A 22,998-nucleotide genomic window follows, 5' to 3' on the forward strand; every position below is an offset into this window, starting at 1 on the left:
TGGAAGTGATGCTGACTGCTCCAACAGGGAGAACAAGGTTTCCAGAAGGGTGGTCCTTCAGGAGAAAGGAGCACGCAAAGTCCCTGAAACAAGATGAGCTGGAGGCCATCCCAACAGGCACAAAGAGAAAGGAAGGTGGGTGGATGGGAGGCAGGAAGGGAGGAGGAAGGAAGAGGACATGAACAAGAGAAGGGAGGAAGGAGAGGAGAGAGGAAGGAGAGAGTGAAGAGGAAAGAGGGGAGGGGGAAGAGAAAGGAGAGGAAAGGGGAAGAGGAAGGAGAGGAGAGAGTGAAGAGGAAGGAGAGGAGAGAGGAAGAGGAAGAGGAAATGGAGAGAAGGCTTCAGCATCTTTACTGGTTCCATGGACGTAAACTCACCTTGTCCGGTCTCTAAGTTTCTTTTATCTTCTCTCCCTGCTTGTGTGGTTGCTCCACTGATGCTGGGTGGGAGCTCCCCTCGTTCTCGGGGGTTCCTTGCCCCCCACCTTCTGAGACAGGGTCTCACTATGTACCTCTGGCTGGCCTCTGCCTTTCAAATGTTGGGATTAAAGGCATGCACCTGCCATGTCTATCAGTGTGTGTGTGTGTGTGTGTGTGTGTGTGTGTGTGTGTGTGTGCGTGTGCGTGTGCATGTGTTTTAAAGGGTGTTGTCTCCATCGCAGGGAAAAAGCAGCATGGTAGAAACCTCCAACTAGAGCCTGTATCTTTTTGTTTGTTTGTTTTTCAAAACAGGGTTTCTTTATATAGCCTTGGCTGTCTTGAAACTAGTTCTGTAGACCAGGCTTGCCTTGAACTCAGAGATCCACCTGCCTCTGCCTCCCAAGTGCTGGGATTAAAGGTGTGTACTAGCCACCACCACCGATACCTACATCTTAATCCCAGACTCTTGACACCCAGGCTTAGTCCTGGCCCCTGGACAGAGGCCATGAAGGCCTGCTGGGTAGAAAACTCTGTAATGCAGTGAAAATGAGGCCCTAGGTTAGGAGATCTACCTGGCTTGCCTCAGAGGACCCGTCTGGGCTTTAGCTCTCAAAGGGTTGGAACTAAAGAGCCCTGAAGAGGAAGGAACCCAGGTCAAAGCTCACGGCATGGTTATACCTTGGGTCTTGGGGACTGGGTGTGTATGTGTGGTGTAATCTGAAGTTCAGTTCTCAGGGTTGCTTTGGTACTTAATGGCCCACAGAGTTTCAGGAAATGTGTGGCTTCTGTTTGCAGCATCATTTGCACCCAGGATCTAGGTTTATGTTCCCTGGATGCAGATCGCCAGGCTGCCAGCAGAGGGCAGCAGCCACCAACAGAAAGAGGTCAGTAGTGCCTGTCCTGGCTAAGAGTCAGCATGGAGGTCAGCAAAGAGGGTGGTTAGTCGGGGACACAAAGGGACAGAGACTTCAGATTAACCATAGTGCTCTGCTTCAGAGACCTAGCATGCCCCACCTGAGTGCTGGGATTACAGGCATGAACCACCAGGCCTGGGGAAATCTGGACATTTAAATGCAGATTTCCCTGGCTTTTATTTTGAAAATGAGCAAGAAGTGAGCTTGTGGAGTGGATCAAGTGGAGCTGCCTTATACTCATGACAGGCCCCTCCTTTGGAAGCAGCAGGGTCCACAAATACCATCCCCGTGGCCTGACATGACTCATTATGTACCTAATACAAGTTGCAGAACTTGAGGCTGGAGAGATGGCTCGGTGGTTACGAGCACTTGCTGCTCTTCCAGGGGACCCGAGATCGATCCACAGCACCCACACATCAGGAGGTTCACCATAGCTCAGAACTCCAACTCCAGGCAACCAGATGCTTTCTTCTGGCCTCTGAGGATATCTGCACTAAGGTGCACATGCCCACATTCAGACCGGTTCATATACATGCAATTAAAAATAAAAGAGAATCTTAAGAAACAAACAGAAAGAAGTTGCAGACCTAGGACTCTTCTTGCCTTGCTCCATCCATGAAGCCTCTGCAGTGGTAGAGATGTCCAGTGTTAGGTGCCCAGTTCTGGTTCGAAGAGATGCTCTTCCAGCCAGCTTGCTGGGTGACTGCAGCCCTCTTTTTTTGTTTTTGTTTTTCGAGACGGTTTCTCTGTGTAGCTTTGTGCCTTTCCTGGATCTCACTCTGTAGCCCAGGCTGGCCTCGAACTCACAGAGATCCGCCTGCCTCTGCCTCCTGAGTGCTGGGATTAAAGGCATGCACCACCACCACCCGGCAACTGCAGCCCTCTTTAAGCAGCTACAGTCTCACCTAAAATAGCACCCCAGCTGTCCGACTTTTTGGTCAGCAGGTCCCAAGCTTTTGTGGCGATATTGACCACTCTCCAGTCTCTAACCACCTCATGCCAGGCTTATTGTAAGCCTACCTGCAGCCCTCTCTTTGCTGTCACATTCGATAGTTTCCCCTCAAACATTGCATGACTCCTAGTGTCAATCAAATCCCACTCATGTGCTATCTCTTCCCTCCCTACAGTCCAGGCCACCATGTTCAGTCTCCATGAAGCCAGAGAGTCCGACCCATTATCTTGCCATCTCCTTGCCACTCCATCTCAGAACTCATCAGGTATACTGCCACCTCAGGGCCTTTGCACATGCTCTTCCTGCCCAACCTCCCTCCAGACCTTCATGTGTCTGGGCTCTCATTGCTTGTACCCTTTGCAGTAACTTGGGACAGCCTCAGCCCTGTTTATGCTGCCAGCATCTCTTGCTTCCAAGTGGGATTATACGGTTGTGAGGTTCATCTTCTGATCAGCATTTGACACCCTCTGGAGGGGTATCCGGAGGGATGGGGCATGTCCACTCTGTCCCTGCAAAGGTTCTTCAGTCCTGCAGGGGGCTCTGTTAGGAGATCTCATGAAGTGAAGCTCTAGACCCTCACCCTGCACCCTCATGGGCTTCAGAGGAGGGGTCCTGCAATTCTGACCCTGGGAATGTCCTCTGTGGGCTTCAGAGGAGGGATCCTGCAACTCTGACCCCAGGTATGTCTTTTCTGGACCAACCACATGAGAAGGAAGTGTTCCAGGGCTTTAGACAGTTCTCTCTCTCTCTCTCTCTCTCTCTCTCTCTCTCTCTCTCTCTCTCTCTCTCTCTCTCTCTCCAAACAGGGTCTCACTATGTAGCTCTGGATGACCTTGAATTCACATAGATGCACCCACCTGTGCCTCCTGAGTGCTGGGATTAAAAGTGTGCATGCTACCATGCTCAGCCAGAACAACTCTTGAGCCATCCATAGGAGTTGCAGTTTTCTACAGGGTGTGTGTGGGAGTGCCAACACTAGGGGGTGCCAGAGGCCGCTGCTGCTCTGGGGAGGTTCCAGGCCAGCATGTAGACTCCAGGCCAAGCTTGTGGCTACAGCTGAGGGGCTGACTGCTTTACTGGCATTTTGGGTTAGAAAAGGATTTTTTTGTTTTATGAAATTATGGTGAATATGGGCAATATTTTAAAATAAATGTCCCTACTTGCACACACGAAAACACTGGCCCCATAATGCTGTTTCCTCATGGGATTTCGGGACAATGTATGATGCTGGTTCTAGTGCGCTGGGTTGTAGATGATGCCCTAGATGTGAGGCTGTGGGACAGGTGGCTGAGGGGTGACTGTACTCTTCACTGAAGCATAGTCTCATGCCTAGAGGGATCCAGTGTCCATGTCCACACACACAGACACACAAACACATCTGCACACAGACACATGAATGCACAATGTACACATGTACACACACAAGTGAATGCAAACACACGCATGCCTATGTGTAGTGTGCACAAACATACTCACATATGGAAATGTGCGTGTGGAAGCAAGTGTAACAATAGCACACAATGCACTTACACAAAACACATCCATATGTGTGTGCATGCACAGGTATGCATATACATGGGTGCATGCAGACATGCACATGTGGACACAAACACACACAGGCACACACGAGCAACATGAGTATACACACACACACACACACACACACACGTGCACAGGGAGGCACACACTTGCACAGTCCATGCACACACCACAGGGAGATGGCATCCCAGGACCATCTAGAACAATTCACACATCTGCCACAAAAGAGACGCCTGTTCTCGAGTCAGCCGTTTTCAAATCTGCAGGATTAAGCACAGGGCTCATCGGGGACCTTGAAGACAGGAACGGATTGGGACAAGAGCACTCAGAAGAGGCCAGGGTTGTGTATTCAAATTTATTTTGACAAATGCTCAGCCACAGTCTCCTATGGGTGTGTGTACATTCAGGTTTGTTTTTGTTTTTGTTTTTGTTTTTTTTTCTTTTTTAAAAAAATGGTTTCTGTAAAAGAATTTTTGGTAATTTCCTAATTCTGGATATGATAGCTATATACAAAACATCATTGGAAACCACTGCACCGCACAAGAGAAAAGAGAAGCATCAGGTCTCATGATTTTAGCAAACAGTGAAAACCTTCAAAGGCCATGCCTCAGACCCCAGCTGCCAAGCACAGCCTTGCCCCCAGCCTTGCCCGAAGGCGAGCGTAGGGAGTTGCCTCTTCCAGCTTGGGCAAGGCCCTTGGGGCTGCAGTGCTGAGAGACCTGCCCAGCTGGTTAGCGCACCAGCCGAAGCTGGCCCGTGAGGCTTGTTTTCGAGGCTATTAAAACAGTAAGTGCCCAGGATCTCATGTCCCCGTGAGTGAAAATATAGGCGTGTTACCAAAATAGAAGTCTTTACTGAGAAAAATCTTTGGTAGTAACGATATTCTAATTTCCTCTCAGCATTTGGTTAACTGACAAAATGAACTCCTTCCACCTTGAGCTACAGAAAGAAAATCCCTCCAATCCACCACATTATTGGTTTTTAGACAAAAACCAATATGTGTTCTAAAGAGCAGCAAAGGAACCCATGGAGGCCCTGGGGCTTGGTGAAAGCCTTCAGCCTTTTTAGAGATGTTCCGCCCGTCACCCCAGCTTGTCTACAAGGAGGACATCAGCTCAGTGTGAGGGGCCCTTGAGTAGCTGATGTGGAGCCTGCCGGGGACACCAAGAGTGCTGGTCAACCAGGGGCACCTGTACCCCTCCGTTACCGGCACACAGCACAAAGCTACCACGTGTGTACTGTTTGGGTAGCCAGGTCTGAACTTCTGAGCTCCCAGAAGGAAAGACAGTGGAGTCATCCAGCTTGTCCAACTAGAGCAGGTGACATCTTTGGGAACCTGAGTCTAAGTCATTCATCCTCCTGCAAAATGTCACCAGGTTCCTAGACGCCACTCTGTCCCTATCCCAAAGCATCCTTCAGATGAAGGATGCGGATTCAGGGCCTTGGCCCCTTACCGCTGTGGAGGGGGGCTCTAGGTCCCCCACTACGGGTCTGTGGAACATGCCCTTGCCCCGTTCAGCCCTGTCACCAGCCATCCTTGGCATTGAATACTAAAGATAAAAATGTCCCTGCTTAATGGCATTGTGCAAGAATGAGAAGAAACAGAAAAAAGAAAGAAGACCGTTGTCACGTCAGAGTGGCCCTCCACGTGTGCAGACAACACAAGAGCCACAGGCCTGGTGGGGCTAAAAGTGCTGGCTCTGGAGGGAACCGGGTGGTCACTTGTGATGGTCAGAAGCCTGCTGGCCTGCCGTCGTGGCTACAGCGCACCCCCGTGGTACTCGTAGCTGGGGACTGGGCTGCCGTCACCTGCCTCTGGCGGGGTAGTGGGGCTGTGATTGTTGCAAGGCACGTCCCTCGGCTTCTCCTTCTCCATCCACGTGTCTAGTAGCTGCTGCTTGCCCTGCTCCTCGCGCATGAACAACTCCACCATGAGAACCTTCTCCTTGTGGATCTGCTGGCTGATGTCTTTGGGGATGTCAGGGATCACCCAGTCCACGAAGTCACTCATGAACATCACCAGGTTCTGCAGGGAAAGAAGTGATGGGGATGGGGCCAGAGGGGCCTGGAGGATGCCCCAGCCTCTGCCTAGTGTCTCTATCACCTGTGCACACCATTCGCATACCCTCACCCTAGCCTCACCTACGCACCCCACCTATGACCCTCTCCTGTGTACATCCGACCTGTGCATACTTCACCCTGTGCTCCCGATGTGCACACCCCTACCTCTGTGCCCACCTATGCACTACCTCCTATCTGTCTGCTCCATGTGGTACAACCCACCCCTTCACTCCCTGTCCCTGCAAATGTCCTACTTTTCTGGGCCTCAGTTTCCCAGAAGGTGTAAACGGGACAGGGAGGTGCAGACCCTGGAAACCCAGGCTTTCTCCCTTTTCTTTTTTGAGAAGCTGGGGATGAAGCAGGGTCTTGCCCTCCACTGTCCTGTGTTGGCTTTTTTTTTTTTTTTTTTTTTTAAGAATCCGAACTGAGTGAACAAGAAAATGCTCTGAAAGGTTGATTCTTCAGCTGGGGTCTTCAGAATGACTGACTACCCAGGCCATCAGATACAGCGACAACACCAGGCTGCAAGGGACACTATTAAGGCACTGCGGTGCCAGGAGTGAGCTGAGGGCTGGTCCTTGAAGCCCGAGGCCTGCTAGGTTTCCCAGCCTGGCTGTGGGAGTCAGTGACCAGCCATTTAGGATGATAAGGGCCTCTTATCTTCTGGTGGCTGGGGCAGCGTGTGCCTGCTGGGATGGGCAGAGCTGTCCCCAGTGGAAACCCTCTCCACTCCACTCCTGCCTGCTGTGCTAGCTCAGCTCAGAGCAGCGGTTCTCAATCTGTGGGTCGTGACCTCCCCCCCCCCCCACATATCAGATATTGTGCATATCAGCTATTTACATTACAGTTCACAACAGTAGCAAAATTATAGTTATGAAGTAGCAATGAAATGATTTTATGATTGGGGGTCGCCACAACATGAGGAACTCTATTAAAGGGCCACAGCATTAGGAAGGTTGAGAACCACACTGGTCTAGAGCCTCCCTCAGTAGCCTTCATATGTTGGGTAGTTTTATGTCAACTTGACACAGGCTAGAGTCATTTGGGAAGAGGGACTCTCAGTGGAGAAAATGCCTCTGTAAGATGAGGTTGCAGGCAAGCCTGGGCATCATTTTGTTTTGTAAAAAATTTTGTTATTTTATCTAATGTGTTTGGGTGTTTTGCCTGTGTATATGTGAGTGCATGCCTGTGCACATGTGAGTGTATGTCTGGCTCAGGGTGGCCAGAAGAGGGCACTGGATCTCCTGGGACTGGAGTTTCAGATGGCTGTGAGCTGCCATATGGATGCTGGGAATCGGACCCAGGTCCCTTGGAAGAACAGCTTAACTGCTGAACCATCTCTTCCTAGGAGGTGTTTTCTTGATCGATAATTGTGAAATGTGAAAGGGCCCAGCATACTGTGTGAGGGGCCATCCCTGGGCAGGTGTAGAAGAAACAAGCCCAGCAAAACATGGGGAGCAGTCTAGTAAGCAGCACCCTTCACAGCCTCCACATCAGCTCCTGCCTCCAGTTCCCACCTTGGCCTCCCTATGATGGAGTGTAATGAACACATTCTTCCCCAAGTTGATTTCAGTCATGTTCTTTATCACAGCGACAGAAAACAAGCTAGGACATTACCCCAAGCCTAGCCCAATACCTTCTGGACCCACTTCAGTGAAGGGCTGAGGGAAGGATGAGTGCCCAGTTAGGAACAGAAGGAGCAGAGCAGGGAGGACCTGGTGCTGGAATTTCCCAGCTCTGAGTGTTTGGTCCGCTGTCGTGCTGGCATGGATTTCCATGATGCCAGAGGGATGTGCATGGGCCTCAGTAACTCCTCTCTGGGCCTTCAGTCAGTGTGTGTGTGTGTGTGTGTGTGTGTGTGTGTGTGTAGTTTAGCCCATAGTAGGTGCTGCTGGCTATGTCTGGAGTCATCTGAGAACCACTGTCTCTAGTCTGAACTTGCCTGGCCCCTGGCTCTGGCACAGAGACAGAGGGAGACAAGCGGGGTCAGAGACCAGCCTCTTCTTCCTGCAAGTCTGCTCTATGGAGCTCACAGCTCTCACCAGCCCACCTTTCCTCGCCTGTTCCATGATATTATCTTAGTCACTGCTCAGGTTCAGGTCTGTCAGTATCCTCCTCAGAGTCCCCAAAGATGTTCCAAGGTCCCCACCTCCTGCCATTATCAGCCACCCCCCCTCAGTACTTCCCACATACTGTCCCTCCACATTTCAGAGACGTCCCCAACACACACATACCTGGAAGACAATGACAAATGCTAGCCGGGCGGCCAGGACAGCCCAGAAGTCTTTAGAAATGTCATACTTGTGTTCTGACCACGGAGGCTCCCGGTAATCTTTGTACCTGCAAAAGGTGTTGGGTGTCAAGGGCAGGTCAAGTGGATCTCAGGTTCTGGAGAGAAGCTGGACGGGGTGGTCAGGGCCCAGGGGCTTGGAGAAAACAGACACCAGGGGCTCTGGACAGTGTTGAGACTCAGGACTTTCGAGACAGACTAGGTGCAGTGTGTTCTATGAGATGAACTCGGGCCTTTCGGGCCAGAGGTGGGACGTCCTGATTTAAAGTGATGTGTTTGGTGTCAAATTAACAAGGATGATTATCTTTTTTTTCTTCTAAATTTAATTATGCGTGTCTGTGAATGTGCATGCAGTGTCCTCAGAGGCTAGAAGGGAGTCTCGGATCACTGTGATGTTGGTGTTACAGGTGGCAGAGAGCAGCCAGATGCGGGTTATGGGATCTGGACTCCAGTCCTCTGGAAGAGCAGCCAGGGCTCGGATCCACTCAGCCCACATGGCTGATGTCGGTTGTCTACGTGACTGGATTTAGAGTTGTTACCATGGAGGGCTGTCACAATGACCCGGTGTGGAAAGGTGGTGGTACCAAGCCCAGTCGACTACCTGAGTTTGATTCCTAGGACCCACATGGTAGCAAGAGAAAATTGCCCTCTGCCCTCCGTCTGTGCATCATGGTCTAGGCACCCCCCCATACACACACACACAGACAGATAAATAAATGTAATAGAGTCACCATGAACCTCTGGGAAGGTGTGAGGGTGTTCCCACCAGAGAGCCTTAACTGAGGTGGGAAGACCTGCCCCGAATGTGGGCGGGGCCCTCCATGGGCTGGGGTCCTGGACAAAGCAAACTGCTCATTGGAGTCCATCTCTCTCTGCTTCCCGTCTGTGGATGCAATGTGACCCGGCAGCCCCACGCTCCTGATGTCTTCACTTCCCTCAGGGTGGACTGTCCCCTCACACTGGGAGCCAGAACAAGCCTTTCCCTCCTAAAGTGGATTTTGTTGTTCTTTTTTTTTTTTTTTTTTTTTTTTTTTTTCCGAGACAGGGTTTTTCTGTGTAACTACCCTGGCTGTCCTGGAACTCGCTATGTAAACTAGGCTGGCCTTGAACTCAGATCCGTCTTCCTCTGCCTCCCGAGTGCTGGGATTAAAGGCGTGGGCCACCATGTTGATTTCTGTCAGGCATCCTGTTACAGCAATCAGGCATATAAATAATATAGTACAATTCCCCAAATCAGGGGTAGGGTCTGGTATGTCACAGGCTGGTCACCAATGGCTGAAGCCCAGGAAGGGGACACCAGAAGGAGGCACCTGGCCCCAGAAGCACAACCCTGATGCTCAGCTCACATTTACTATCAACTTGCTGTGCATCCCTGAGTCCTTGCTTGGCTTCTCTGGTCCTCAGCCTTTTTACATTCCCTCACTTGTTTATGTCATAAGCATCTGTGAGTTCCTGACTCTATCCCAGAGGACACTTAGACAAAAACACAGCAGATGGAGCCTTTTGTTCTTGGAGGGAGCTGGACAGGAGTCTCTAGGGCCTGTTTGCCATGGAACTACAGCTCCCCAGATGGGACTGGCTGGGAACAGCAGCAGCTGCTGAGCAGAGGTTGATCAGCCATTCTGTTGGGGCGAACAGCCTGTGCCCCTGGTGTTACCACATGTTTCTGTTCGGCCTTTTCCCTCCAAACCCTGGGTCACCCGGAAAACTCCTATGCCTCCCTGAATCCCACCCATGACTCGCCAGCCATAATGACCCCTAGAAGAGTCATTCTCTTCCCGTACTCAGCTTTACTGGTCAGCCCTCTTCCAGCCCCCGTGGGGTGAAAAGAATGTGGTCTCTCGGAGTGGATGGGGCTGACCTGGGCCATGCCTGCTTCAGCACAGGAATAAACAGGAGCCCGCAGGAATAATCTTAGATCCTAGCCACTGCTCTTGCCACACTTGGGGCTGAGCTGGGCTCCAGCTTTGGAGGTGGCTGTGGTGGGTGCGTCTGGTGTATGGGGGGAACTCAAGGTGGCTGAGGCACAGGATGGTAGTCCAGGTGGTGGGAAGTCTGGCTGGAGCTGGAGCTGGGGATCAGGGCACGGGCCCAAAGCAGCAGGAGCATAGATGGGGTCTGGGCCCTGCGTTCTCGGAGCTCTGCTTCTCTGGTTTGGCCTAGAAGCCCCTGCCTGTGTCCTCCCTGTGCTCCAGCCTGCCGCTTGCCCTCAGCACCGTCTGCTGCTCTGCCAGGAGTGTGCAGAAAAACAAGAGTGACTTCTCTGTTTTCTCTTAGTGACTTTCCCTCTAGACTTCAGTGTCCCTGAACTCTGTAGCGCCTGATGGTGCCCTGGGTGAGGGTGCTTTCAACAATACCAGGGTGTCCTGCCGTCCGGCTGCCCCATGGGAGGTTGGGCTTTGGGGCAGCTCCCTGAGCTGTGCACCTTGACACCAGTGGCAGGTATCTCTGTCCCCGACTTTGTTCCCCAATACAGGAGTCCTCACCCACCCCAGGGAGCATCATTGCTTTTCCCAGGAGTGACCAACACCCCTGCTGGCGCACACACAGGGCCCCAGCCGACAGCTCCACGAAAGATCTACAGGGAGCAAAAGCCACCGACAACTCAGAAAATCCACTTGGGCTAGCAAGAGGTGGTCTGAGCCTCCCTCTCCAGACTGGGCAGTCCCGAGACCCTGCAGGGGCAAGCAGGGTACTCTGCAGAGCAGGGGAAGTTGGTAGAAGCAGCAAGCTTCTGAGGTGACTTGTGTTTTCAACACGGGAGGGTCCCCTGGGCTGAGGCATTTCTGTCCCAGGTTGTGTGCAGAGAGCGCTTTCAGACATGGAAGTCAGGCTGGGCTGTCTCCTCTCAACACCTGCGCTCCTAGGCTCCACCTCCTTTGTTCCCTCTCTTTCCTCTTTCTTTTTCCTTGTAGTAGCCTTATGCTACTTGAATAAATAAATAAGTATATTATTTATTCATATATAAACATATCATGTATAACAAATACATTTATAAATATATAAACTTATTTATTTATTTATTTATTTATTTGAGTCAGGGTCTCATTAGCCTAGGTTGCCTCAAACTCAATACACAGCCTTAAACTGATCCTCCTGCTTCCATCTCCCAGGGTAACAGTGTCAGACCCCGCCTCTTAAAGGCACCTTTCCTCTGCCAGTCACCCTGAGGAGGAGCTTCCCGCATGGGAATCTTCACGGATAACCCACATCCATTCCAGAGCATGAGCACCAGGTTGGCTTCTAGGGAATAGATTATGCGTATAACCAGAGCCCCAGAAACAGTGAACGGCTCTCTGCCCCTTCCTGCCCGTCCCCCACATTTTATCTATTATTAAAGACGGCCTCAGCTGGGCAGTGCGTACCTTTAATCCCAGCTGTCTGACTTTAGGTCCTGCCGTCCAGACTTAGACTTGGAAGACAGAGGCAGGAGGGTCTCTGTGAGTTTGGGGCCACCTGGACTACACAGTGAGTTAGTTCCAGGACAGCCAGGGCTACACAGAGAAACCCTATCACAGAAGAAAAAAGTAAACAAACAAACAAACCCACACAACAACAAACAAAACAGGAAAGTGTTTGGGGTAGTCCAGCCTTGCCTCAGCCTCTTGAATGCTTGGATGATAGGTATGCACCACCATGCATGACATCATACGTGCTTGCGTGCGTGCAGTGTGTGCGTGCGTGCGTGCGTGTGTGTGTATGTGTGTGTGTGTGTGTGTATGTCCAAATACACAATATATACACATACATTTTTTTTTGGTTTTCTGTTTTTTAATTTTTAAAAAGATTTTTACTTGTTTTATGTATATGAATGTTTTGCCTGCATATGTGTATGTCTGTGCACCACATTCATGGTGCCAATGGAGGCCAGAAGAGGGCTTCAGGTCCCCCTGTAACTGGAGTTATAGATGGTTGTGAACCACCTTGTGGGTGCTGGGAATCAAACACAAGAACAAGTGTCCTTAACTGCTAAGCCACCTCTGGCTCATGTTATGCTTTTTTTTTTTTTTTTTTTTTTTTTTTTTTTTTTTTGAGACAAGATCTAATAGCACAGGCTGGCCTCAATCTCAGTATGTAGCTGAGGATGGCCTTGAACTTCTGATATTTTTTTTCCCACCTCCCAGTAGACTACATTTGAGGCATGGTAGCAATCCATGCCTCAGAGCCTGCCTCAGGCTCTGAGTGTGGGATTATATAGGCATGTGCCACCCCCACTGTCATTTAACAAACTTCATGTAAGTAGTCCCTGAGCCCTGCACCTGAAGCAGCAGCCTGGCTTCTCCCAGCTGCCTCTGCAAGGACCTCTCTTCAGGAGGAGACATGCAAGCAGTACCTGCAGATCTGAACCTCATAGCCCAGGTCCAGGGGGTCGTTGGGTGCTGTGCCATTCTGGAAGTCACTGACATTGAAGGAGGAGAGGGTGTGGTTGACAAAGCCATGCATGGTCCCGTTCTGACTGTACATGTAGAGGTACACCAGGCGAGGGATGAAGTCAGACGTGAACGAGATCACAAAGGCCTGCCAGGGAAAAGGGGTGAGTGTGAGTGAGGATCTGGGGAGAGGCAGGGCAGGGCGGGGCAGGATCGCATGGGTGAACAAAGGGTCAGGATGTCCCTGTCCCCTCTGCAGCTTGCAGGAGTCTGGAGGGCTGTGGCCGTAGTCCTTAAGTAGGGACAGTAGGGATAGTGGGGTGCCTTGCACAGGCTGTGTGGCTCTGGGCGAAGTGCACAACCTCTCTGTGCTATCCTGTTCTTGTTCAACAGGTTGACCATGCCCACTGAGCACAGACCTAACCTCCTGGGCTTGCCAGAGAAATTCAAGAGCCCCGAGAAGGAATCTGCAAACTGTAAAGTTCCTGCCTATCTCTATGGCAGAATTCAAGCAGGGGCCTGAAGCCCCACAACCTCTGATGGCTGTGTGGCCTCGGGTGTGTTACCCTTCCTTTCTGTGCCTTAGCCATCTGTAACATGGGGCTTGCCGGACTGTACCTCCACAGCTGTGAACAGGGTAATGGCTTGGTATGTGGCAAGAACCTAGCAGGTTTAGAATATTCTGGGAGCATCTGACATTATCGCTGCTGTCCTCATGAGATGTCCTGTGTGTGCCCAGGCTTCACACATTTCACACAGGCTATACTCTGGGCCCCCCTCATTCTGGACCCTAACTTTGCACCCCTGGGGTCAGGCATGGAGCTTCAGCTATTTCAGCCCTTGTCAGTTCCTTTAACAAGGGGCCTCAAGGCCTCACTTGGAGATGCGGGCACTTGGCAGGAGGCAAGGACAGAGTGGAGTCTGGAAGCTCCTGGTGGCTTGACTGTCACCCCTATGCCCAGTGGGAACTGGATCCCAGGTGTCCCTGCACCGGACACCCTGGGCCTGCGACTGTTCTGGGAGCTACCCCGCTTCCCATGTGCACAGTGTCTGCAGACGGGGGCTCAGTCAGCGGACGAAAGGCAGAAGGCTACAGGGACGATGCCATGGGTGCTACAGGCCCACGTGTGGTTCCTGGGCCTCTGAGCCAGCTTTGGGTTTCGCTGCAGTAATATGGAGCCTGTGGAGACCACAGTGGCCAAGAGCTATGCCACCATTGACCAGGAAAAGCTAGTAGGGGCCATACCATGTGCTGGGAAGACATGGTCATGAGCTGGGAAGGAACCTGGGAGTGTGACACCAGGCTTGATAGGGAACGGGCGATACCTTTGTCTCTCCCTTTTCAGCTGTTACAAACAGGTTTTTTTGTTTGTTTGGAGACAGTGTCTTATGTAGCCCAGGCTGGTCTTGAACTCTCTATAAGGATAAGTGCGACCTTGAACTTCAGATCCTTCTGCCTCCCCGTCCCTAAGATCTGGAAGCACATGTGTGCTCCACCATACCTGGTTTATTCAATGCTGGGGATGAAACTCAGGCCTCATGCATGCTAGACTAGCATGCCACCTCCTGAGCCACAGCCCTAGTCCTCAAGGGAAGTTTCTAAAGAGAGACATCCCAACAGCCCCGGTGGCCTCACTGCCCAGCCAGAATTCCCACTCCCGTCACTTACATTAATGATGACAGCCAGCTTCCCGACGCCTCTAAGAATGTTATACCAGATGCCTAGGGGAGAAGCAGATGGGAACTCCTGTGAACTTGTGTACGGCTTCTGACACCCAGGCAGGGCCTGGGTGGGCCCAACATTGCAGGAACTGGGGCAGCTAGAGGGCCATCCCCAGCAATGCTGGAAAAGGCACGGAAGGAGCCCAGGGAATGCCAATGCCCTGGCTGTACTGTGTTACCACGTTACCTTCTGGGTTGTCTATGAGTTCCAAGGCTTAGACATTCCCTAGGGGCCCTGCACCCTCCCTGTGAACCTGTCTAGATGTGCTTAGTGCAGGAAGATCCCTTTCCTACACCCCAGTGCAGCTCTGGCTAGAGCATCCTGACTGGTGAGGCTGGGATCTTGCCTTGGGGGTGATGCTCAGCAGCGTTCAAGCCAACCATCATGCTTGGATATGACCTGGCTTCTACTGCTATGATCCCAGATGGGCAGAAGGCTTACCCCAGTGTGGTGCGACCTTGCTCCTCAGCCATCCTCCAGTGGAAAGGAGAAGGAACAAGACCCAGGAAGGAGGTGAGGTGCTTAGCGAGGGCCTCCAGGCTGAGATTCCTGCAGGGAGTCTCATGCGCTGCGTCCCCCAGCCCCAACCTCACCCATGAGGCTGGGAGTGTGTCTAGGGGTCCTGTCCTGAATTGCATTCCATTAGGCCAAGAGTGTGTCCTGTCCATTCTGGCTCCCAGCCCTGAGCCAGATCTATGGCTTCTTAGAAGTCACCCTGGGTGGATCCTACCGTCTCCACCCTTGGGGAAACAATGGCGGGTGTTTTGTTCCAGGTGTGGTGGATGGCCAGGTACCACATGCTGCGTGTCCCCCCCCCCCCCCGCCCCCCGCCCCCGCCTCCATCTAGAAGTAGTAGGCAGCTTTCAAACTCTCATTTTTGAGCTTCACACTGGTGGCCCACGAGGCCAGCAGGTGTTCAGCCCTGGCATCCCAGGATCTGTGACGTAGTTTGACCAGCGGCCAAAGCTATAGCAATGTGCATGCATTAGATGAGTCCTCCTGCCCTAGCCAGCGACAATTCCAGAATAAAACAGCCTCCATCATGGCAATGAGACACCCATGCATAGCCACCAGGTGGGAAGTCTCAGAAAGAGCCATCCCACATTCCTGCCCCTAGTGAGTGACAGTCTACTCCGATGAGATGTTCACGCACATCTACCTGGTGCTTCCTGTGATGGTGGTTCTGGCTAGCTTCCTGCTAGCAGAAGTGGTAGGCAGACAGGTAGATCCCGCATGCCAAAAACTGCACAGGCATGAGGGGGCCAGCAAGGGCACTAGGAGGGAAAGGGTATCCTTGTGAGGTCATTGCAAACATAGATCACTCGCTGGTGGAAACCCTTCACGCCTGGGCTCGTGGGTCGTGTTTCAGGAGCTGAGAACTCTTCTGTAGACTCAGCGCAGGCTGTGGTTCATGCATCATTGTGTCTCCAGAGCCTCGCTGCATTTACCTATTAGGTGTTTGTTGACTGGCTACACAAATGCATACAGTCTTTTCAGATAAAACCAGAGCAGAGGATACAAAGGGCAGGCCCTGCCGGCTGCAGACTCCTGGGAACGGTTGAGACCGGTGAGAGGGTCCAGCAGTTAAAAGCTCCTCTGTCCAAGCTTGATGAGCAGAGTTCCATCTCCTGAACCCACTGAGTAAGACAGGCTTCTGATAGAGATCCTGTGGCTGATGGCAGCATCCTCTGCAGATCATCTGACCACGCCTGTTCCCTACATACAGAGGAGTCCGCGATGCCACCTCTTGGAACCACCAGACACTTCTTGAAGCTTTAGCTCTTTGCTTTCTCTCTCTCTCTCTCTCTCCTCTCTTCTTTTCTTTCTTTCTGTTTTCTTTTTCTTTTTCTTTTTTTTTTGAGACAGGGTCTCATGTGGCCCAAGCTAGCTTCAAATTCACTATGAGCCAAGGATGGTTTTGAACTCCTGATCTTCCTTCTTCTACCTTCCAGGTGCTAGGATTACAGGTGGGTGCCACTGTGTCTGAGTTATGTGGTGCTGGAGACCAAACCCAGGGCTTTGTGCACGGCAGGCAAGCACTCGACCTGGGCCAGACCCCTAGTCAAACACCGGTGGGTCTCAGGGCGGCCTCCGACTTACCTCATCTCAGTCCACGTTCACCACTGCCCTTTCACCACAACTGGCAAAGCTCACGTCGAAGCTTATTTTACTTATTAATTTAATAAACAGATTTATTTTTGAGACAAGGTCTTATTCTATAGCCCAAGGTCTGGCCTGGAACTCATTATGTAGCCTAGGCTGACCTCAAACATGCAGCAATCCTCCTGCCTCAGCCTCCTCAGTGCTCGGATTTACAAGCATGACTATGCCCCATCTACAGACATGTTTTTATTTGAACATGTGTTTTCAGTTTCCCAGGGCATAAACCAGGAACAGGATTGCTGGGTGACTGATAATTTTGCAGTGTACTTCGATCTCAGAACTCCAGTCATACTGGGGGGGAGGGGGAAGAACTTTCCCCTCCCTTCTCTTTATTAGATTTTCTTAGACAGGGTGTCACTGTGTAGCCTTAGCTGGCCTGGGACTCACACAGGTCCACTTGCCTCTGTTTCCTGTTGGGTTCAAAAACATGTGCCAGCACAACCGGCTAAAGCCTATTTTTACTTTATTTATTATTTTTGGAGATAGGATTTCACGTAGCCCAGGCTACCTTGAACTTGAGATGAGGAACCCAGAGTGACCTTGAACTTCCAATCCTCTTGCTCCCCCCTCCTGAGTGCTGGGATTACAGGTGTGCACCATCTTGTGTGGTCCTTCTTTTTCTCCTTCTTCCTCTTCCTCCACCGCTCCAGAGAATTCTAAACCCCATTTCCAATAGCTTGACAAAGAAGTATGCTGGGCAAGCCAGGTGCTCCATGAAGACATGGCACCCCCTCACTCAGGGCTGAGGCCAGTGACTAGGGCTTCTTACTGCGTGCAGTACAGAGCAGGGAGTCCTTACCACCCGAAGACCTGGATTCTGGGGCCCTCTACACACACTGTAGGCCCCCGACAGAGACTTCCACCTCAGAGGCCATGTGACAAAGGCCCCTGCAGTCAGGAGCACAGCTGTCACTAGCAGGGGTCTGTGGGGGTGCAGGCCACCGGCGCCACTGGGTCTCCTGTCCCCTGGGAACGCTGGCCCAGAGGCCCTGCACGGATCAGAAGAGGAAGACAAAAGCCCCTTTGAGCAAAAGGTTACAGCTCAGGAGGCCACAAACAAGCATGTGAAAGGCGGATCACGCCTCCAACCAAATGGGCAGGAACCAGGAAGCAGCCACTGATCCGTGAGGCCTGGGAAAAAGCAAGGAGCCCCAGCAGCGAGGCTTCAGAGGACACACCGGGAGTCCCATGGGGGCAGGGATGACAGCAGGAGCTGGGAGGCCACCCACAGTACCCTGTTCACCCTGGTGGGTTTGCAAGTTTTTAGAGGACACCCTCTAGGGCTGGCCAGCCTCAGTCCAGAAGCAAAATTCACCAGACAGTGACCTACCCTCTGAGATTCCCCTGGGGCATTTGTGAGAACCCAAAGGGCGACAGTATGGCCATCCGCTTTTCTTCTTTTCCAGCAACGGGACAGTGAACTTTAGAGTCTCTAAAAAATTACCCAAGTTCCCTTTGGGCCTCCAGCATTCAGTACAGGGTTTTCAAAGTTGACCCTCTGCTCATTTAGGAGATGGAGGACTCTGGTTTTCTGGGCAATGGAACCTAGACTTTGCCTGGCTTCCTTTGAGGTTCCTCCAAGGGCCCAACAGGTGGAAAGTTCCAGAAGTTTGCACCGGACACATTTCTGGGCTGTCTTAGAGCAGGATGTGGGGTGTCCATCCTATGGCTCAGACACAGCCCAGACACGGTCTGGGGGCCATTCTCCATCAGCCCTCTGGGAAACAGCTTTTACATTTGTAAAAGCAAAAGGGAAACATGCCTGGATTTGGCCTTCCACTGAGGATCCTTGTGTCCCAAAGCTGTGACAAGCCAAGAGCTCCTGAAGGTCTCTTGTACCCCTGGGATCACCAACCTGGCCAAACCTGGGTGTGGCTTACCCCATGATCACAGTGGGGCAGAATAGGGGACACTGGGGGGCTGGAAGGGTGAGTTTGTCCAGGGATTTTCAATGCTTTTAAATCTGTGGGCAGAACCTGGGGAGGCCTACTTGGGCATCTGTTTCCATTGTCTTAGTTGCCTGAGTAGGAGGTGGCATCAGGAAGCCACAGTGTCCAAGCACAGCACAACGACCTCACACATGAGTCCTGGTTCTGACTTCTTCCTCATCCAGCACCCATGTTTCCTGGCCGCTCTCAGGCTGTGTGTGTGTGTGTGTGTGTGTGTGTGTGTGTACAGGCATTGTAGCATAGATGTGAGTTAAGCTATAGAACCACGCAGATGAAGTCACCATAGTTGATGTGCTTAGCTGTTACCACGGCAACTTCATCTAGCTCACTGTAAAAGACCACGAGGTGATAGAAAAGCCTGAGCCACCTTCTCAGAGGCAGCTAGAAGGCTGGAGGATGTGGTCATCCATGGCAGGAGCTGGTCAGGCTTTGGTCATCCATAGCAGGAGCTGGCCAGGCTACCAGAAGCCAAGCGATGGCCCAAAGAGCACGCAGCCGGGCAGAGACACTAACAAAAGCAGGAGAGAATGTGGAGTAGATGGTGCAATCTGAGGGTTGCCATAGGGGTGGATGGTACTACCCAAAAATTCCCCATGGAATGACCTGGATATCTAGAGGGCTGGGGAGGGTCTTAGAAAAGTCAATGCTGCAGGGCATGCTGGCACACACCTTTAATTCCAGCACTTGGGAGGCTAAAGCAAGTGAATCTCTGAGTTTGAGGCCAGTCTGGTCTACAAGGTGAGTTCCAGGAAAGCCAAGGCTACACAGAAAAACCCCGTATCAAAAAAACAAAAACAAACAAACAAAACAAAATCAAACAAAAACAAACAACCCAATGTCACCCCTTATAGTCTTACTAACTCCTGTTTGGGTCACAGAACCCAACCCAAATATCCCCTATCACTGGGGAATATCATCTATATGGGTAGGTGACCAATAGCTTCCCTCATGTGATTCAATATTCGCTTATTCCAAGCATCAGCACAGAGATGTCCTTCTCACTAAGACTGTTCAAGAGGGGATGGATTAGAGGACAGTGGGTCCCACTTTAGGATAAGAGGGACACTGTCCTTGCTGGCTCTGGTTGAGGTTTGCCTGGACCTGGAGCTCTGTCAACTCCGTTTCCCATGTCCTCTACTCTTCCTGCTACACCCAGTGTCTCTCCTTAACTGCCTCTGAGGCCATGGCTACTGTAGCACTGTGAATACCACTCTTCATCCTCCTGTTCTCCATGTGTGACACATAGCCAAGAGACTCTGGGTTCACAGCCCCATGCTGAGTTTCATCCTGGCCTTGAACTTCTTGGACAAGTCTTCCAATAACACGACTGCACTTCCTTGGCAGCCTCTCTTTTCAAAAACATTTCATTCAAGGTTTTATTTTTTATTCATTTATTTGAGTGTGTGTATGTATGTATGTGCCCTTGTGTGTGTGTGTGTGTGTGTGTGTGTGTGTGTGTATGTGCCCTTGCAAGCCAGAAGAAGGCACTGGATCCTCTGGAGTTTAAGCTACAGGCAGTTGCGAGCTGCCCAACATGACACCATGAGGGTTAGGCACTGAACTCAGGTCCTCTGCAAGAGTCGCCGGAACTGCTGCCTATCTCTCCAACCCCAACTACCCTCTTTCCATGAGCACCGAGTGCTGACTGGAGTGCTGACAGGAGGCAGGAGGCACTGGATGAGAAGCTAATGTTCTGGCCCCACTGGTCTATCTCTTAGCTCTGGAGCAACCCCAGCGCTGGGGGGCGGGGTGTGGAGAATAAGCATGGAGGAAAAACATCACCTCAAGTGTGTCTGACGCACTCCGGAAGAGCCATTACAAACTTACTTAAAACATGACTTTCGGGTTTTTTTGTGATTTTCTTTTTGTTCCTTAGTTGTGCTGTTCTGGGGCATGAACTTGATGGATGACAATGTCATATCATAACACTGACAGGAGACCTCTAATAGTAGACAGTCAGAGAGCTGACAAACAAGTCCCACATGTCACTGGTAGCTGACACATCTTGGAGATTTGAGGACCAGTTGGCCAGACTCAAGATTTTTCATGACGTGGGAAGGCAATGGGGAAGCCCTTGTAGCGAACAGTGGTCTGGACCCCACTGGCTTCTTGAGAGAGCAGTTTCCTGCCCTCGTGTGCTGAACCCGTCTCGCAGCTCACTTACCAATGTCTTTGGCTCTGATGGCTACGGGCCTCCGTAGCTCAGTGACAAACTTTTTGGCATCCAGGCGGATCTCGATGATGTTGTTTAGCAGGGCGAACAGCGGGGCCAGAGGGAAGGAGGCAACAAAGAGGGTGACAAAGCCGAACTGGATGACTGTAGGGAGAGCAAGCACGTCAGCAACGCAGTCACGTGACACCCTGCACCCAGCCTGACTCAGACCATGGCTGCCTGGCACCCTGCCTCAGGAGCCCACCTGTGCGGATCTGCCAGCAGGGACACGAGGAGCTCTCTGGAGAGAGCCACTACCACCTTGGGCAATGTCCAGGGGACTGACAGAAGACAGAAGTCACAGTATCAGGAATTCAGCATGGCTGACTTTATGACAATCTTCCTGCCCCAGCCTCCCAAGTGCTGGGATTATGGCAGTGTGCCATCATGTCTGGATTATTTAGTTGTTTTTGTATTTGTGTCTGTGCATGTATGGGCACATGTGCATGAGTGTGCATGGAGACGAGAAAATGTTAATTAAGTTCTCAGGTACCACCCACCTTGGGTTTTTTTTTTTTTGTTGTTGTTGTTAGTAGGATCTCTCACTGGGACTTGGGGCTCACAGATTAGGCTAGACTGACTGCCCAGGGAGCCCCCTGTTTCTGCCACCACCCTCAGCTTTTCACAAGGGTTCTGGGGATTGAACTCAGGTCTTCATATTTGTGCAGAAAGTACATACTGAGCCATCTTCTAACTCCACATGTGTAATTTTTAGACCTGTCGGTAACGTGCTCTGGTCATGTTCACCCTGGTGTGACTCTTGAGTCACAGGCGTGCTCGAGGGTCACAGGTCTGACCTTATGAAATCTCTGCTCATAGGCGGATCACAGTGAGCTCAAGGCCTGGCCTGGCCCCTCCCTGAGGCCAAATCTCCCATCGTCAGAGTTTCCCTTGGGTCAGAAAGGCCTGCTTCTGTTACTGTGTCTCAAGAGTCCCTCCTGTCCTCTCCCATCAGGCCTAGGACAGTAGGAGGACATCTGTCCTCCAAGGTTATCCCAGCCTTCTGTTTCCAGGCCTCGTGGTACTGTTCACTCTGGGCTTCTTCAGCCCTGGAAGCTGCAGTCAGTCTGAGTTAAAACAGGTCAGGAAAAGGTCACCAGAGAGATGAGAGTCGGAAAGCTGGTCCAGAAGCTGTATGGCAGGACCTGATCCAAGGGTGCTCCATGCCAGGGGGTAAACAAGGAAGCTGCAGAATGTCACCCCGTGCCCAGCCGACTGAGTATGACTATTGTTACCAGGGTGAGCCGGGCAGGAGACTGTGGGAACTGTTTCCCAGATGTCTTGGTGACCTATCATTGGCCATGGAGTGTGGGGCAGCAGGGTGGGATGCCTCTGCTGAGGTCTGGAGGTGCTGGGAGGTTATGGTGGAACAGGACCAGCCATGTGCCATGATTGTGTGCATGGGCCATGGCCGCCGAGGCTCAGGCTCAGGGTTGCTGTAGGTAGGCTTTCCCACTTAAAAATAACCTGGCACAGGGTCTCATGTGGCCCAGGTTGGCCTCCAATTTACCATGTAGCCAAAGATGACCTTGAACTTCTGCCTCTTCTGCCTCCACTTCCCAAGTGCTGGGATTACAGTACAGGCCTGTACTACCATGCCTGGTTTATGCTGGGGATTGAGCCCAGGGCCTTGTGCATGCTAAGCAAGCACCCTACCATTGGAGCTAGAGTCCCAGCCTTGGTTTTTCCACTTCTGAGTGATGGCACTGCCTCATCCAGCCTGAAGGGAAGGAGAAAGAGACAATAGAGGGGAAGTGGGAGAGACTGGGGCTCAAGCTAGTGTGGGGCACCCTCCCATCCACACCTGTGCCCAGCCTTAGATTTCCCTGGAGGAGGAGATGGCAGCTGATGTGACAGGGAGAAAGCCAGTTGGGGAGTGTGCCCTAGTGCTGGGCTGGGGTGGGCTTCTAGGCACATAAGGCCTCTGTCCCTGAGGTCTCTTATCTCTAAGCCCTGGAGGATCATGGGAGCCTGAGGTGAGCATTCAGTAGTTGAGAGAAATGACCACATCTCAGTCAACCACAGGGCACTCTTCTATGGTTATCTGCTCTCCCAGAGCCTCCTCAGAGGGCAGAGGCTGACATTAGGGATAGAAGGACCAGTGCCTAGACTCTATTGGCCAGGGCCCTGGGGCTAAACAGGGGAAAGAGAGAAGCCCGGAGTCCCATTTGCCCCTACAGCATGCTCTTCTGAGTCTTGAGGTGAGATGATTCCTGCTGGTCATGAGGGTAGTTGGGAGCTACCTGCTTAGAACCACATGGACAAACAGGGAGTGGCAGGGAGGTGTTTGTGGGGGCAGAATGCTCTGGCCAAGCTCTGCAGTCTGAAGGTCACCTGCTCATCACTGCCCTGTAAGCCAAGGCTGAGGAGCGCTGGGGCCACACACCAGGCCTGCCTTGCCTCTCA

General features: G+C 51.8%; 1 protein-coding gene across 7 annotated transcripts in view; it reads right to left on the reverse strand.

Moving 5' to 3' along the window:
* Positions 1 to 4,165: 4,165 nt before the first annotated feature.
* Positions 4,166 to 22,998, reverse strand: part of Ano1 (anoctamin 1) — a 157,378-nt gene continuing 138,545 nt past the window's right edge. For all 7 annotated transcript variants that reach the window (XM_076556100.1, XM_076556093.1, XM_076556106.1 and 4 more), the window contains 5 exons: positions 20,545 to 20,697; positions 14,215 to 14,267; positions 12,509 to 12,693; positions 8,120 to 8,225; positions 4,166 to 5,850 (listed from right to left, as the gene is read on the reverse strand). In XM_076556100.1, the coding sequence (XP_076412215.1) occupies positions 5,584 to 5,850; positions 8,120 to 8,225; positions 12,509 to 12,693; positions 14,215 to 14,267; positions 20,545 to 20,697 (764 nt within the window). In that variant the 3' untranslated portion in view covers positions 4,166 to 5,583. The remainder of the gene's footprint in view (positions 5,851 to 8,119; positions 8,226 to 12,508; positions 12,694 to 14,214; positions 14,268 to 20,544; positions 20,698 to 22,998) is intronic.

Source organism: Peromyscus maniculatus, chromosome 1, assembly GCF_049852395.1.
Source record: "Peromyscus maniculatus bairdii isolate BWxNUB_F1_BW_parent chromosome 1, HU_Pman_BW_mat_3.1, whole genome shotgun sequence".
NCBI lineage: Eukaryota > Metazoa > Chordata > Mammalia > Rodentia > Cricetidae > Peromyscus > Peromyscus maniculatus.